This window comes from Puma concolor, chromosome B1 (assembly GCF_028749965.1).
Source record: "Puma concolor isolate L17-30 chromosome B1, mPumCon1.1.hap2, whole genome shotgun sequence".
Lineage (NCBI taxonomy): Eukaryota > Metazoa > Chordata > Mammalia > Carnivora > Felidae > Puma > Puma concolor.
In genome coordinates this window covers 117,739,187-117,755,709 of record NC_141670.1, presented here as the reverse complement: position 1 = coordinate 117,755,709, position 16,523 = coordinate 117,739,187, and the positions used below count along the sequence as shown (strand labels likewise).

At 35.3% G+C, this 16,523-nt stretch overlaps 1 protein-coding gene across 5 annotated transcripts in view; it reads right to left on the bottom strand.

Annotated features, from left to right (window-relative positions):
• Positions 1-16,523, bottom strand: part of TBCK (TBC1 domain containing kinase) — a 223,839-nt gene that overhangs the window by 190,823 nt on the left and 16,493 nt on the right. For 4 of the 5 annotated variants that reach the window (XR_015250307.1, XM_086704453.1, XM_086704452.1 and 1 more), the window contains one exon: positions 9,785-9,857. Coding sequence is in view for 3 of the 5 variants with exons in the window: in XM_086704453.1 (XP_086560579.1) it covers positions 9,785-9,857 (73 nt within the window). In the remaining 2 variants the exon portion in view is untranslated. Of the gene's footprint in view, positions 1-3,510; positions 3,624-9,784; positions 9,858-16,523 lie in introns of those variants that run through there. The other variant, XM_086704456.1, reaches the window with a different exon arrangement.

Genomic DNA, 16,523 nt, shown 5'->3' with positions numbered 1-16,523 from the left:
CCTAGTGTCTCCAAAGGAAATATAGCCCTGCTGACACCTTGGTTTTGGCTTTATTAGACCTGAAACAGGGGGCTCTTGGGTAGCTCAGTCGGTTAAGCATCTGACTCTTGATTACAGTGCAGGACATGATCTCATGGTTCATGGGATCAAGCCCCATGTGGGCCTCTGCACTGACAGCATGGAGTCTGCTTGTGATTCTCTCTCTCCCACTCTCTGCCCCTCTCCTGTTTGTGCACTTACTCATGTGCTCTCTCTCTCACTCTCTCAAAATAATGTTTACTTATTTTGTGATAAGTAAACATTAAGGAAAAAATTTAAAGGGGAGCCTGGGTGGCTCAGTCGGTTAAGCGTCCGACTTCGGCTCAGGTCATGATCTCACAGTTTGTGAGTTCAGGCCCTGCATCGGGCTCTGTGCTGACAGCTCAGAGCCTGGAGCCTGCTTCGGATTCTGTGTGTGTCTCTCTCTCTGCCCCTCCCCAACTCATGCTCTGTCTCCCTCTCTCTCTCAAAAATAAATAAATGTTAAAAAAAAAATAAAAGAAAAAGACCTGAAGCAGAAAAACCAGCCAAGTCCAATAGACTCCTTACCTACAGAACTGTAAGAAAATAAACTTGTGTGTGTTTAAGCTGCTATATTTGTGTCAACATGTTACAACAGCAATAGAAAGCTAGTACATCACTGATGGATGAAAAAAAAAAAGTCTTTACACAAACCAGACTGAATAAGATCAGCAACTATTAGTTTACAAAGTCATAACATAACATACGTCATGAACTGCTGCAAGTGGCTATAAAATCTGCTTTAATACCTCTTCAAAAAAGAATCACATCAGTCTCTTTGTGCATTCGCCCCAAAGTGCCTGTTTTCCTGACTGGCCTATTGTGAGCTTCTGGGAATTGTGCTTTTGGAAATGTTCTGATAAGAGTGTTTTGACCATTTGAGGCCCTGAACCACTCAAGTTTGTCTAGATAGTTTATACAAACAATATGATTTATATGGAACACCTGCTTTCCTTCTGGAGGTCGAGAGCATCAGTAACTGCAAGCACACAGGTACTATGTGCCTTTGTGACCAAACCCTAATTATCCTCCACTTCTAGACTCAGACAAGCTTCTCTAATGGGCAACACGTGGCACATGTCACAATTTTTTGCTAGAAGAATTAAGTACATGCTCTACAACTCTTCCAGGAGAGGACTCTGGAATGCTTGTGGCTGCTTTCCTCCATTCTTTGCCCCTTTATTTTTCCTTTATTGACATTGTTTTGTCTCCTTTTGCTGTAATGAAGTGAGTATAATGTAACCACTGAGTATATGACTTCTGAGTCCTGTGAGTGCTTCCAGTGAGTCACTGAAGCTGGGGGTGGTCTTGGTGACCCTGACACACCACAGTTCCCACCATCTCAGCCACAATGACTAATATAAAAAAGAACACCATATAACACTTCCTAGAAGACTAAAAAATTTTCTCCAATATTTTCCCAATAACCAAACTGAAGTAGGCAGAATTTTAATATGGTTGCCAAGATCCCTGCTCCTTGACTTATACCCTGCATGATCCCCAGGGCTACAAATATGATGGATTTTACGCCCATGATCAAGCTGTGATATGGCACAAATGACTTTAAGAAAGGGAGAAAGGGAGATTGTCTGGTTGAGCCTCACCTTATCACATGAGTCCTTGAAATCCGGATGTAGAGGTTAGAGACAGAGGAACTAAGAAAGATTCCAGGCATGAGTGGGATATGATTAGGGAGATTCTCCATTTTTGGCTTCAGAGATGGAGAGGGCCATATGACCAGGAGTGCAAATGCCTTCCAGAGACTGAGAGCAGCCCTTGGTTGATAGTAATCAAGAAAATAGAAACATCAGTCCTACCATGGGAAGGAACTGGATTCTGCCAACACCCTAAAATGAGTTTAGAAGTAGATTCTTCCCCAGAACTGCAAGGAAGGAAATGAACAATTTGTGTACTCATTCTATTTTTAAAAAAAAATATTTCCAAGAAAATAATTTTAAAAATCACCAAGATAACGTTTGAATCAGACTCACCAAAACTCATTTGTGTGGGAAAGAAAATTATGGCACATGATTAAAAGAAAGATAATAGGAAAATATAATTCAAACTGCATGACTAAACAAAAACATAGTTCATTAAATTGTTCATTTACAACAATTTAACTATATGGAAACTCTTATGCTAACAATTTTAGAGGCAGAAAAATAAAAAAAAATACAGTATAGATGTCAAAAAATATATGGTTAGTTAGGGAAGGCAAATCATAGCTTGCTTAATTCTATAATTGTAGGCAAACAACTATAAGCTAAAAGGGAAAAGGCACCTTACAACTGGAGAGATACAATGTGATAAAGAAATTTGGAGTAGGGAAATAAAATATTTGCTTTGGTTCAGTGGTATGGCATATAGAGAGAAGTAAGTAACTTAAAGAAGTGCTATACATTGTGCCAAAGATTGGAGATACACTTTTGGACAAAAAGACACCTCAGTCTTCATGTTGTATTTCATTTCTCTGGCACTCCATCTCCTCAACTATATATCAGTAACAATAAGAACTACTTGCATAATTTAGACACTATTTGGAAATAATATAGAGAGTTTGATTGAAGTCAGATCCTATGCCTACAAAACACTCCCCCCGCCACACACGAAAATGGAGAGCCACCAAATGTCTCTAAGCAGGGAATTAATGTTAAAAATATTAATATGGCAGCAGACAATACTAATGGAGTATATTAAAGACTAATGCAGGAAGACCAGTTAGGAGAATGTTGTAATGCAATAATCAAGCAGTTTGTTAATGAGGCCTGAACTAAAGAATGTAAAAAACAGTAGAGATGTGAGAAACACCACCAAGGTTATATTAATCATACTTGACGGCTAACAGGATTTAGAGTACAAGAGAGGGAGAAGCACAGGATAGCTGCAAGATTCCCAGCATGAGTGAAGAGCATCTTTTGGTATTATTTCCCATCCTTACACAAAACAAGTACAATAGAAAGAAAAATATACATCAGTTATATAAATCCCTAAGTTATTTGACTACATGGTAATAATTTCAAATGCATTTTGAAACTAGGGACCTTGAAGGGAAGGAAAAAAAAAAGTATGAGAGCCTTAACTTCCACTATCAGGTTATTTTTTTCTAATATAAGACAATATACTATCCATTTCTGAAGACTATGACCTGTGCTCATTATCCATCATGGACTGCACTCTAGAACGTGTCCAAAATTCTTTGGAGTATCTAATTCAGTGAGTAGGCAACCTTTTAATAGGGGCAAATAAAACTTACTCATCCGAGTAAGTCAGATCATGTTTTCCATCAAGCTAGTGAACAGCTGCAGACATTGCCTGCTTCCCATCAAAGTCTCCATGTATAACCATGTATAACCTCTGCTATGCTGATGGTTCTCTGGTAAATTTTCAAAACCATAACCCTAAAAACATATGACAAACATTTTATTAAAGAAACATGCTTGCACTACTCACCCCGCCTTCACTTGCAAATTTAAGGACAATGCAGAAACTTTGCTCCAAGTGCCAAAACTCTGCTGAATATCTCTGAACTATACTCGCTGACACTGTTACAGATGAAGCAAAAGTACATGCCCTGAAGAACATGAACACAAAAGGGAAATACTTTCCAAATAGCAGCTAGACTTAAAAGGCAAACCATTTCCTCATGCTTGCTTTAATAGGAATGATGAAGGTATGTCTCTCTTTTTAACATTCTTGGAAAATATTTCAGAAAGGAGTTGAGATTTAAATTTCCCCACTTTTCAGTATCTTGAATCTGGCTTCAGGGTAGCAATTAAATAGATTCACAGGCACCAAATATGAGATGACTTCAAACAAACATTCCAAATGCTGTACTTCGTTTCTTGAAACCTACTGGTTATAGGAGTTTAATTGAATTCCATGCCTTTATGTTTCCAACAAATAATTTTTATCATTTAACTGAAACTGGAGAGAAATATTGGCAGATTGAACCCTGGCACAAGTAACATATAAAAGCCACTGAGAAGAGAGCAGCATTCTCCAAAAATTAATTCCTCATATTCAAGCTCGAATAAACTATGTAGAAAATGGTGAGTTTTCTCTTTCAAACCAGATCAGCAAACTATCTGTACAAATAACATTAATTTATAAGAGACTGACTTGACAACACCTCCAGGTCATAGCGCAAAATTATTATTTTCTGTTTGGATAACACAAATTCTCAAAAGAGTTTTAGGGCCATTAAGAATGATTAAAAAGGGGGCGCCTGGGTGGCGCAGTCGGTTAAATGTCCGACTTCAGCCAGGTCACGATCTCGCGGTCCGTGAGTTCGAGCCCCGCGTCAGGCTCTGGGCTGATGGCTCAGAGCCTGGAGCCTGTTTCCGATTCTGTGTCTCCCTCTCTCTCTGCCCCTCCCCCGTTCATGCTCTGTCTCTCTCTGTCCCAAAAATAAATAAAAACGTTGAAAAAAAAATTAAAAAAAAAAAAAAAAAAAGAATGATTAAAAAAAAAAAAAAAAAGATGCTTGGTTTTCCAGTGGGATCTGAGGCCTTAAAATAGTCTTAAGTTATAATATACTTATTTTTTCTTTTCTTTTCTTCTCTTTTTAAAAAGTATTTTGGTGTTTTGTTTTATTTTTAAAGTTTATTTATTTTGAGAGAGAGACAGTGAGTATGAGCAGCGGAGGGGCAAAGAGAGACAAAGAATCCCAAGCAGGCTCCGCACTGTCAGCACAGACCTGATGTGGGGCTTGATCTCATGAACCCTGAGATCATGACCTGAGCTGAAATCAAGAGTTGGACACTTAACCAACTGAGCCACCCAGGTGCCACTGTTTTTTTTTTTTATTTTAGAGAGAGAGAGTGAGAGAGTGTGTACGTGAACAGGGAAGAGAGGCAGAGAGAGGAGAAGAGAGAGAATCTTATGGAAGCTCTGTGCTGAGCACAGAGCCTGAAGCTTGGCTAGATCCCATGTCCCTGGGATCATGACCTGAGCTGAAATCAAGAATTGGACACTCATCCTAGTGAGCCACCCAGGTGCCCCAAGTTATAATATATTTGTAATATGCATTACTACTATAATGTTTTAGTATAATATCACTTAGTTCAATGATATTAAATGTGTTATGAAAAAAGTGAGTCAACTGACATAAGACATGTCTCTAAGTTTCTAGTTTTCATTCCCCTATCCCCCATTTCACCAATTTTACAAAAGAGTTAAATTTTTCTTCAAAATATAAACCCAGTAAGATATATGCCTTGGATGATGTTTAAGTTTAGACAATGACCTACAAATAACTACCAGACAACTGGCAGCTCACAGTTCTGCAACAGTTAGAGACAGATGGACAAGTAAAAATCCTGGGTCTCAAATTGCAAGCCCATCTAAATAGATTTCCTGTTTACTTTGCATCAGCCTTTCTTACAGGTGCAGGGTGCTTACTTTTGGCAGTAGGGGAAATTTATATGATTTATAAGCCATAAGGACATCTTCTCACTTTCCATAAACAGGTTACAGAATTAATTAAAATTGCAATACAGCAACTCTGCACATGAAATCTGCTGTTATTGGAGACTAATGTAATCCAAATATGTGGAAAGTCAAATATTTTTCAACAAAGCTAATTTAGATGGATGGATCAGATAACAACTTGGAACTGAACCTGAAAGAATCATGTCTACTCAAAGGCAGTAACTGCTGAATGTTTTACTCCAAAATGAATGAGGAAAATACTGAATTTTAGTCTGTTACCAGAATGATTAGAACATAGTACTTTAGTTACAAAACTGTTTAAATATATCTTACTTGAAGAAATTGCAAAGATCCATAAAAACTACTATATGTTCTACTTTACATAAGTGAAAATGACTATTAGAAATGTAAATGAGGGGTGCCTGGGTGGCTCAGTTGGTTAAGTGTCCAACTTCAGCTCAGGTCATGATCTTGCAGTTGGTAAGCTTGTGAGTTCAAGCCTGGCATCCGGCTCTGTGCTGATTCTGTGTCTCCCTCTCTCTCTCTGCCCCTTTCCTGCTCGCGCTCTGTCTCTCTCTCAAAAATAAATAAACATTAAAAAAAAAAAAAAGAAATGTAAATGGTATGAGAGACAACATGAAATCTGCATAAATGCTATTCATGTTTATCTACTCAAAGAATATGCCTCTATCTGTAACATTTTATCCTCATGAAGACATACAAAGGCATTGAAGAAAGGTGGCTTCTTTACACCTTTGTACTGTTAAAACTCCTAGTGTTCAGTGCTATCAGATTTGTCTCTAAAACAATGATAAAAGCTGATGAGTATAGAAAAGTAAAACTTTCCACAAGTTAATGGATTTAATCTTATTGGCAAAGCAATATCAATTATATCTTTTTACAGTACAATTGAAAGTAAAAAAAGAAAAAAAAACAGTGAAAGGACAGAGCAGGAGGTAAAATGAAATTTATCTAAGGCACCAGCTTCTCTTTTCTGTCTTAGACTTTTTAGTAAGTAAAGGAATAACAAGTAGGAACAGAGAAAGAAAATTCAATATCAGAAGGAACAGTCTACAGTTACTACTACCCTGATGACCAGAGAATTAATCTAGTTGTAGCTTACAGGGTCCTCCAGAATGACTGGGAGCATAAGCCCATGTATAACATCAGTTTTCAGAATGTAGATCAATTATGATCTTAATAACTTTCTTCATGTCCATGAAGACCTTGGTCCACCTTTAGTACTTTGATTCCCTTAATACTCTACCTTTTCTTCATGGTATAAACTCTTCCTTTTTTCTGTCTCATGTAGCCTAAATGAATACTGAATAATTTTAAGAAATTAATTTTTAAGTTATTTTTCAGTTAATGTTGGTTTAGCATTTCCCTGTTTTTTTTTTTAATTACATGTATGATCTCTAAGACTTCTATGACAGCCAGCTTCTAAGAAGATGCCCAAGGATCGATCCCTGATGTTTAAGATTCATATTCTTATGTAGTCCCCTCCTATACTGAATAGAATGGCTGACTTCTGTATTCAATTGACTATTTCAGAAATGATGGTGTGTGGTTCCTGAGGCTAGGTCATAAAAGGAATAGAAACTTAGAGAAGTCAACCCCATACTGTAAGGATAGACAAACACCAGTGGAAAGGCCCTCAAAATAAAGAAGAATTAAAGTCTACTGTCAACAACTGGCACCAAATGAGTGAGTTATCTTAGAAACAGATCATCTAGCCTGTCAACCTTTCAGATGATTATAGCTCCAGTTTATATATGGACTGCAACCAACCTCATGAGATCCTGAGTTAAAACCATCTAGCTAATTCATTCCTGAATTCTTGACCCTGAGAAATTATATGAAAGGATAAAAGTTTATTGTTTTTAAACCACTAAGTGTTGAGGTACTGGTTAAGCAGCAACAACTAATTCACACTATTTCTTCTTATAGAAACAAAGAAATACAAACAGGTATGCCATTGGATCAAGCACCTTCATTAACAACATAATATTGTTGCTATATAAGGGATTTAGAATTCAAGCCAAGTAAATAATGGAGCAAGTTTTTGTTTGTTTTTTTTTTTTTTATAAATGAGGCATAATTTACATAGTTGAGATGCACACATCTGAAGTGTATATTCCAGTGAACTTTAAGTTTTGCAAGAAAATGCACCACATAAGTAATACCTTGATCAAGATGTAAAAAATTTCCATAATCCAGATAGTTTCCTTGTCAAGGCTATTTTGAATCAGTTCCTACATTGTCCCTTCTCCCAACCAGAGTTGAGTACTGTTTTTATATCTATCACCATAAGTTCTGATCATTCTAGAACTGGCTTCTTTTGCTCAGCATATTTTTAAGGCTCATCATGTTGTATGTAGCAATAGTTCATTCCTTTTTATTTTTGATTAAAATAACATGATTCATTCTTCCATTGATGGACACTTCAGTTCTTCCCAGTCAGGGGCTACTATGAATAATGTTTCTGGGAACATTGTTGTGCAGATATTTTAGTGAATATGTATTTCTCCTTTCTCTTGGTTAAATACCAAAGCAGGGCTAGGATTAGAGTGAGGTAAATGAGGTACCTTGGAGACAACAGTTAAGAAGGTCCTCTACCAAGGAGTGGAATTGCTGAATCATAAAACTTTTGTTTCTATAACAATTTGCCTTTTAAAATATAGCACTGAAATTTTACACTTAGATTTGTCATGAAATCTACCATTTAAATAAAGGGCATTGGTAGGTTATTATATTAGCATAAGAAAAAATAAATATACTTCCAAAGGCAGTAGATCAATATATTACTATCAAACTTAATACATATTAAATAAAATATAAAGTTAAGAATAATTTCCCCTAGAATGATCCCTAGATCAACTAAAACTCCTTGTTCTATCGATAAGAAATATGATTAAAAGAATTGTCCAAGGCTGCCCAGCTAGTTAGTGGCTTTTTCATCATACATAATGCATTGTACATCATTATACAAAGTTAACCCAGGCTCAGTTATATATTTCCTAGCTAAAGACATGGCTACAATTAGTTTTAATCTTTATACAAATTTAACCCAAGCAGATTTAAAATAAAGTGTTGTTTTGGTTTTATTTTTTTTTCATAAAGATGTGACTACAATTTGTTTTCAATTTTGATGTCAACTAGTTTTCACAGAGAATACTTTTTAACATCAGTGACTATAAATTAAAGGATAATTTAAACTGGCAAACAGAATAAGATGTTCTTAAAAACACAAAATCAAAGACTATGACATGTAAAAATCATAATTATAAAAACATATTCATTAAATAAGGCTAAGCTACTTCTAAATATATACAAAAGTCACTTTTAGTACCTATGGTCAGATTAGACTCTTCCAAAGAAGTAAGGCAATGGTATACTTGGTATGTGCATTCTTTCATTCTAGAGAACACTTAAAATCAAATCATTTAAAGGATCAAGGAAAGTATTTTATTCAATTTATTTGTTATACTTTTAGTAAATAACTACCATCTAGCAAGATACACATTTTTTTCCTCCCTTGAAAAAAATTTGTTTCATCTAGGATATAGCAGTGATTTAAAAGTATTAATCAAGAATAAGAATATTTCTTCAAAAGAGGATGGATAATTACAATCCTACAAAGACTTACGGCAAACATTTTTCATTGGCTTAGTACAACTTTAAAGTAATATTTCCCATGATTTTAAGATAATTTCAGAAAAATGTGTGAAGAAATTCATTTAGTAGTATATTTGTAATAATATATATACCAAGAAATATACATTTCTTGCCAGAAATGTCTGAGACAGAAAGTAACTACTGAACCACTGAATTAATGTAATTTAACCTATATCATTAGATTCCACCCAAGCTATGATTATTCTCTCTCCATTCAACATGGTCTTTCCTTAACACAACTTACTATGTCCCTAGGAATACCAGTTAGAAGTTACCAAGTACTACTCATAGGAAAATACTCTTAATCTCACCTACAGAAATGCTTAGTACTGAAAACATTTCAAATTTTCATATATATCTTTTTTAGGAATTTTTTTGCTAAGCACTCTGGAGAATGCCTAGCTCATAAAAACTGGACACTGGACAATGTCAACATTGAATTTTTGTGAGGCCTGTGAATTAAATTTCCTAAAATAAAATTTACACCTGGATTTTATCATTAAACAAGTAACAAAAGAAATAAAAACTCTGCAGTTTCTAGTTAAAATGCCTTTTTTTTTTTTTTTTTTTTGCCAATTTCTGCTGTTCATTTAATTGTCCTGATATAACACGGTACCTCATGGGTTTCCTCTCTCGAAGCAAGTCTTCTAGACTCCGTTCACAGTGTTCAGCTACCACCACCAGTCTCTCTGAGTAAAACAAAGTAAATCCACTTTATATTTGATTTAAAAAATGTTTAATAACAAAATAATATAGCCCATTAAAAATATTAACTTACAGTGTTAATAGTATTTCAAGAGTTTTTCAAACTCTATATTAACCACATAGTTACCAAGTATATAAAAGAGAATAAATATGCAATAAAACATCACATTAAATAACAATTTCATGTCATCTTGTATTTTTGTCTAGAGTTTCTCCCATGCGCATCAGGAAAAACAGATGGAAAGTTTTACTTTTGGAAGAAAGAAGTGACCCTTCTTCTGACACAGACTAGGAAAAGGAAAATCTTGGATGAAGATATAAAGAAATTTTGAAGTGAAAGGGAAATTGGGAGCTAGGGACAAATTGTCTTGGCAGTCTGGTTCAAACACAAGGTTTTGAAACTGAGTTTAGAAACTTGAGAAAAGCAGAAATGTTCTGAATCATGACTATGAAGAAAGAACGGAAAATTGATGTGGGATTATTTGTAACATCATGGGGCCTGCTAAGAGTAAGTAATAATATAAAATTTTGGTGGGCACAATCAATATTATGATGTAATTTTTATTTTCCAACAGATGAGGAATACGATAGCACAGTTCTGAGGGTCAATCTATATATATATTTTTTTCATCACTTATCCCTAATGACTAACACATTGTCTGACACATTTTTTTTTTTTTAAATGAATGAATGTAAGAGGAGTGAGAGAAAAGTACAACTGGTTTTACAAGTGGTTGGGAACTTCTAAAGTTATTTCAGGAGAGATCAAGGGTTTAAAAGAAATTGGGGTTCTGTGACTATCTATGCAAAATGGGTTAGATAAGGAAGAAAGTTAACACAAAATATAGATGGCAGACTAGGATGAAACAAAGAAGTAAGAGCACAAACAGATTGAGAATAGTGACCACTGCAAAGAGGTTTGATGAAAATGAAAAGTAGTTAAGGTAGAAAAAATGAAATAGGAGATGGGAAAGGAGAATTTCAGAACAGGAGATCTAGCATGAGGAACAACTCTCAGTAACAACCGGTTCAAAATATGGGCTTGCATGTGGGAGTAGAGATGAAGGACAATGGTATACAGGCAGTCATGCGAGGTATGAGGGCAGTATATCACAGGGGTCAAGTTTCAGAAGCTGAAGCTGTCGGAAGTGGTGGCATTATACAGAATGATCAGAAACAGAAAAACTACAAATGCTCTATATGAAAGCCATCACTGTCAGATGAAAGACTCCAAGTGATCTAAATAGGGACTTACAGAAAATTAAATTTAAAAGAACATTTAATGAGGGGGAGAAAAGGAAAAAGAGAATGAAAAAGAAAAACAGTTCAGTCAAAAAAGTAAGCAAAGTTGAACCTGAAGCAATTTAGTACAACTATGAAATTCTAAGAGGAAAAAACAAATAATACTATCAGAAAAACCAAATGGGAAGCTGCTGCATTCCTTTGCTTTCATCTGACAACATTTTGTCATTTTTCCTAATACCTACCCAGCTGCCTGTTCTCAGTCTCCTCTGTACAGTGGCACCTGTTCTACCCTAACTGAAATGCTTCCAGTTCCTCCACCTTTGATTCTGGATCTTCACACTGTGTTTTCTCATTTACTCCCAGGGCTAAAAAATTGGCAAGTTTTATTTCAAGTCCAGAACTCCTTTCTGCATTGCAGACTTTTATAGATAATTTCTCACTTTAACACAAAAGTCACCTCAAACTTGACAGAACTCAAATTGAGCTTATCCTTTGCTTCCTAAATCTCTTCCCTTGAGTGCTATCAGAAAACTAGTAACACCATCCTGCCTGCTGCTTCGGCTAGAAACTTAGGAGTAATCTCCCTTTCTCAAATCCAAACAAAAAGCCCTGCTATTTCTATCTCCCAAATATTTCCAGGGTCCATGGTTTGCTCCATCCACCACAATGTGGGTCTAAGCCAGTATCCTCTCATTCGATCATTGCAATAATCTCTTAATTGATCTCACGTTAATTCTTCTTACCCTCTATCATATTTTCATACTAAAGTCTAAGTGATAAAATAATAATAAATCTGAATATATAACTCCCTCTCTACCTTCATCTTTTGTTACTTTGGCTCATCAACTTCCAGTCGTGCTGGCCTTCTCGCTCCCATCTTGAAGTACTAGCCTGAAATGATCTTCCCCATTTCTTCTCCCAGCTAACTCCTATCAAGAAACATAGTGGTTAAGAGCACAAACTCATCTGTTTAAGGTCAAATCCCAGGCTTACTACTCATTGGCTCTGTGACCTTGGAGGAATTTGCTACTCTCTCTCTGTGCCACAGTTACGTCTTCTATAAAATGAGGAAAAAAAACAGCACCTACCTCATAGAGTTGTTAGGTTGAAATAAGTTAATACATAATAAGGGTCAAGAATAGTGCCTGGCACATAGCAATCACTATCTAAATGCTAGCTATTATTATTATTATTATTATTATTATTATTATTATTTGTTGCTTAGTTAAATATGACTTCCTTAAGGAACACTTTTCTGGTGCCCCCAGATCAATTTGCTCCTCCTATAATATAATCAATTCTACACTGTACTTTAGTAGCACTTATTTCAACTCTAAGAATCTGTATACATTTTCATTGATTGTCTTTGTCCTCCACTAGATAATATGCTTCATGATGGCAGGAATGTTGGTCTTGTTCAAAATGTATCATCAGTGTCTAAAACTGGTACCTCAAGGGGTGCCTGGGTGGCTCGGTTGGTTAAGCATCTGACTTCGGCTTAGGTCATGATCTCACTGCTCGTGAGTTTGAGCTCCATGTTGAGCTCTGTGTCAGGCTGTGTGCTGACAGCCTGGAGGATGGAGCCTGTTTCAGATTTGGTGTCTCCCTCTCTCTCTGCCCCTCCCCTGCTCATACTCTGTCTCTCTCTCCTTCAAAAATAAATAAACATAAAAAAAAATAAAAAACTTGCATGGCACCTCAAACATGCAAGTATCTAATACAAAACTATTTGTTAAATAAATTAACTTCAGCAAAGGCATGATGTAGCCATCAGAAATAAGTAAGAGTCTTATATGATAGTCATTATCTAAATAGAGATCTGTCCTGTGTAGAAAATTATACGCCTTTGTTGTAAACTAGGCATAATAATGTCTCAATAGTGCTGATTTCAAATATAAGACAAAAACAACAGAATTTATTAAAACATGTATGTTCCGTTAATTTATAATTTTAAGTTGGCTATCCATAAGTCTCCATACCATGAGATATTTCCAAAGTGTTGGCACTAGATTAAAATTTGTCTGGCTTAAAATAATTTAGAAAAAAAAATTGCTGGGCTTCTTCTGGAAACTCCTTCAAAATATCATAAACCAGAGTTGCCAAAGCTTCAGGATTCTATGGAACTTTAAACCATTACTTTAATACAGCAAAGACATAATCCTTGGCAGAATATCAAAGTTTCTCCCAGAGGTAATGGAATATACACCAAAACAATGTTTCCAATATGAACCAGTTTTTTCAAGAAATCATTAGAGAGTCTTCATCCTGAAACTCTGGACCACTGTTTGAAAATAACTTCTGTTTGTTATAAAAACAATATAGTTTCACAGAATAAAATATGACAAAAATATCTGGGAATAGTAATGTGCCAAATATAAGTCAGCAATGTAGTGGCATTATTTATAAAAAACAAATGTGACACTAAGATGAACTTTAAAGAGCAAAACATACAAGAACTGTGAAATAATCTTTCTTCTAACAAATATTTGATGAATGCCAAGTATCACTGCAGTGTAACTACAGCCTGAACTGTATGTTTCCAGTCAATGCTAAGAAACTGAAAAGAGTACAATATTCAGCAAGAAAGATAATGAAGGAGTTGAATCAGAAGAGACTAAAAGAAATATCTAAATAAACATTTTTTTACTTAAGAGGAAAAAAGGTAAATTGTGAGTATGTTAGTATGAAAGGTTATCAGAATATAGTTACTACATCATTCTTTTGTGATTCACAGTAAAAACTGAGACTAGCTCATCACTTTTTAAATATAATATCTAAATAAATATTTATGTGACAAAACTGATGAATAAAATTCTGTGTTTACAACCCAGTATTGTTACAAGGTCACTGTGATGATCAGTTTTATGAGTCAACATGACTAGGCTATAGTCTTCAGTTATCCAAACATTAATCTAGGTGTTACTGTAAAAGTATATTGTTATAAATGATCAAGATCTATAATCACTCCACTTTAAGTACGGAAGATTATCCCGGATAATAAGGGTGATTCTAATTCAATCAGTTGTAAAGGCCTTAAGAGCAGGATTGAGGTTTTTCTGAAAACAAATTCTGCTCATGGACTGCAGCTTCAGCTCTTGTCCAAGAGCTCAGCTTGTCCTTCTTGATAGCCTGCCCTATGATTGGATTTCAAACTACTCAATCCTCACAGTCACATAAGCCAGTTCCTAGCAATTAATCTCTTAAAATGAATATTCTGCGGGTTCTAGTTCTCTCATGGAACTCTGAACGGGTAGAGACACTTAGGTTGAAATGTATATTCAGCTAAAAATATGGAACAAATTATCTTAGAGGTCCTTAACAATTCTATTATTCTCTACCTGAATTTCAACTCTTAGTTAAAATAATTTTGTTTTTTATTTCATTAGCAATCACCAAAAGATTTCTGGGCAAATTAATACCAAATAAAATGATTACCATTACCATTTATAATCCTCACTCTGTTTCTAAACCCTGTTGAAATTTCAAGTTCAAAAGAAAAAGATTAAATTTGTTAACTTAAATTTTTTCATGGTTTTTGGTTTTTTGTCTTTTAAAGATACTTTGCTCCACTTTTCTATTAATAAATCAAGTTCTCAAATTCTAATAAAATGTCCACGATTTTTGAGATTCAATACTTCATCTTGAGTTAGGAAGAAACTAACATCATCTCGAATCAGTTTTGAATGATCTATACAAAACAGTGAAAGCCTGACTTGTGAGCTAACCCACCATGTGAAAACGTAATGTTACAAAAACAGACCACATGTCACACGTAACTCCAAGTATGAATGGGAAGGTGGGAGGATTAACCATAAAAAGATGTGAGATAACTGCAAAGCAAGAACAAAATAAAAGGGGGAAAGAGATCCAAAATCAAAATTCTTTGAGGAGACAGTTAAGTGGAGTCCAAACCAAAATCATGTGGTGTTACATCGAGAAGTTTGTGTTGTACACCAAGGAGATTGCTGAATGGAACCTTTTCAAATTTTTCAAACTAAATGTAACTGAAATCATAGGAATGCTTTGGAACAAACAGACCTTTATACAATATTTACTTTAATTTAGTTATTTGCTCTTTTATGCATACAATTCTTCAGGACAATGGACATTGCCAATATAAACAAGATAATGAAATTCCCTAACTTTTTGACAATCACTGATATTTTCGTTCCAGGCAGTCAAACTTAAAACATACGACTACTTTACATATCCAAGACCTATGTTACCCTAGAAAAGGCGCTGCTGAGATAGGAGCAGGGCAAGCAGGGTAAGCATAGTAACCAGAAATATGGTGGATGGGCCTAAGGGAACTGCCCAGATTGTTGAGCTAGCTTCAGTAGTGACAAAGTCTAACAGTGCTAAAGAGATCAGTTTCTATTTGACACTGATAACCAAAAATAAAGGTCTTGTGCAAAGTAAGCAATAGTGTTCCCCAGAGGGGTTATATCATAAGGTTTTCCCAAGTTCAGTGTTTACAGGGGCTCATTTAGGTAAAGGGAAGAAAACAAAGAGTGTAAGAAATATCTAAGATTATTGAGTCAATTATCCTGAGTAAAGAAACTCTAGGGAGAACTGGATAGAAGCAAGACTCCAATCATACGAAGTGATGCTCCAAACAGGCTTCTGGACATAGTGGAAAGAAGTAAAAGGCACTTTAGGATACAAGAATGAAGAAGTCCTAAGAACTAGATAGCAAGAGTTTGGGAAGACAAGCATACTTCAAAATTGCAGATGAAAAACAGCAACATTAATTATGGTCACCAGTCATGAATGATAATGAGAATCTACTATATTGCCAAGCTTTGCTTGGAGTAGTTTTGAAACTGGATCAATGTTAACAATTGGAAATTCTTTAGAATTTTTAATTAGATTGGTAGTGGTGGGAAGAAGTGTTTGAGGCACTGAGGGATTGATAATATCTATCAGCTCTTTGGTGATATAAAAAGCCCCAAATAATTCCTATAATTTTTAAACATTTGGTTAATGCCATCGAAGCCATTCATCAAATAAAAACTTTAGCAAAAAAAAAAAAAAAATTTTTTTTTAAACAATAACAAACTTGCCAAAAGTTCCTTTCTAGACTTTTTGCAAATGGCTAGCGCTATCTATAAGGTGTACTATAGGTATAGTTACCACTCCTCTTCATGATTATATTTAAGCCAATTACAAAAAGCACCCCTCCTTTCAGAACGAACTAGAGAATCAGATTTCAGTTCCTCCTTATTGCATCAGCCAGAAGGTTTTGTGCAAAACTCTATACAGTGGCTCTGAATGTGCGTGTCTAGATTGGCAAATAATGTGATAGGGCACACCTATCACAGGTCAAATCAACTTTGGAGGCTGCTGCCTACATTAGAACTTCTCCAGATTGTCTTTAAATAAACAAGAAAAATTCTCTCCATGTA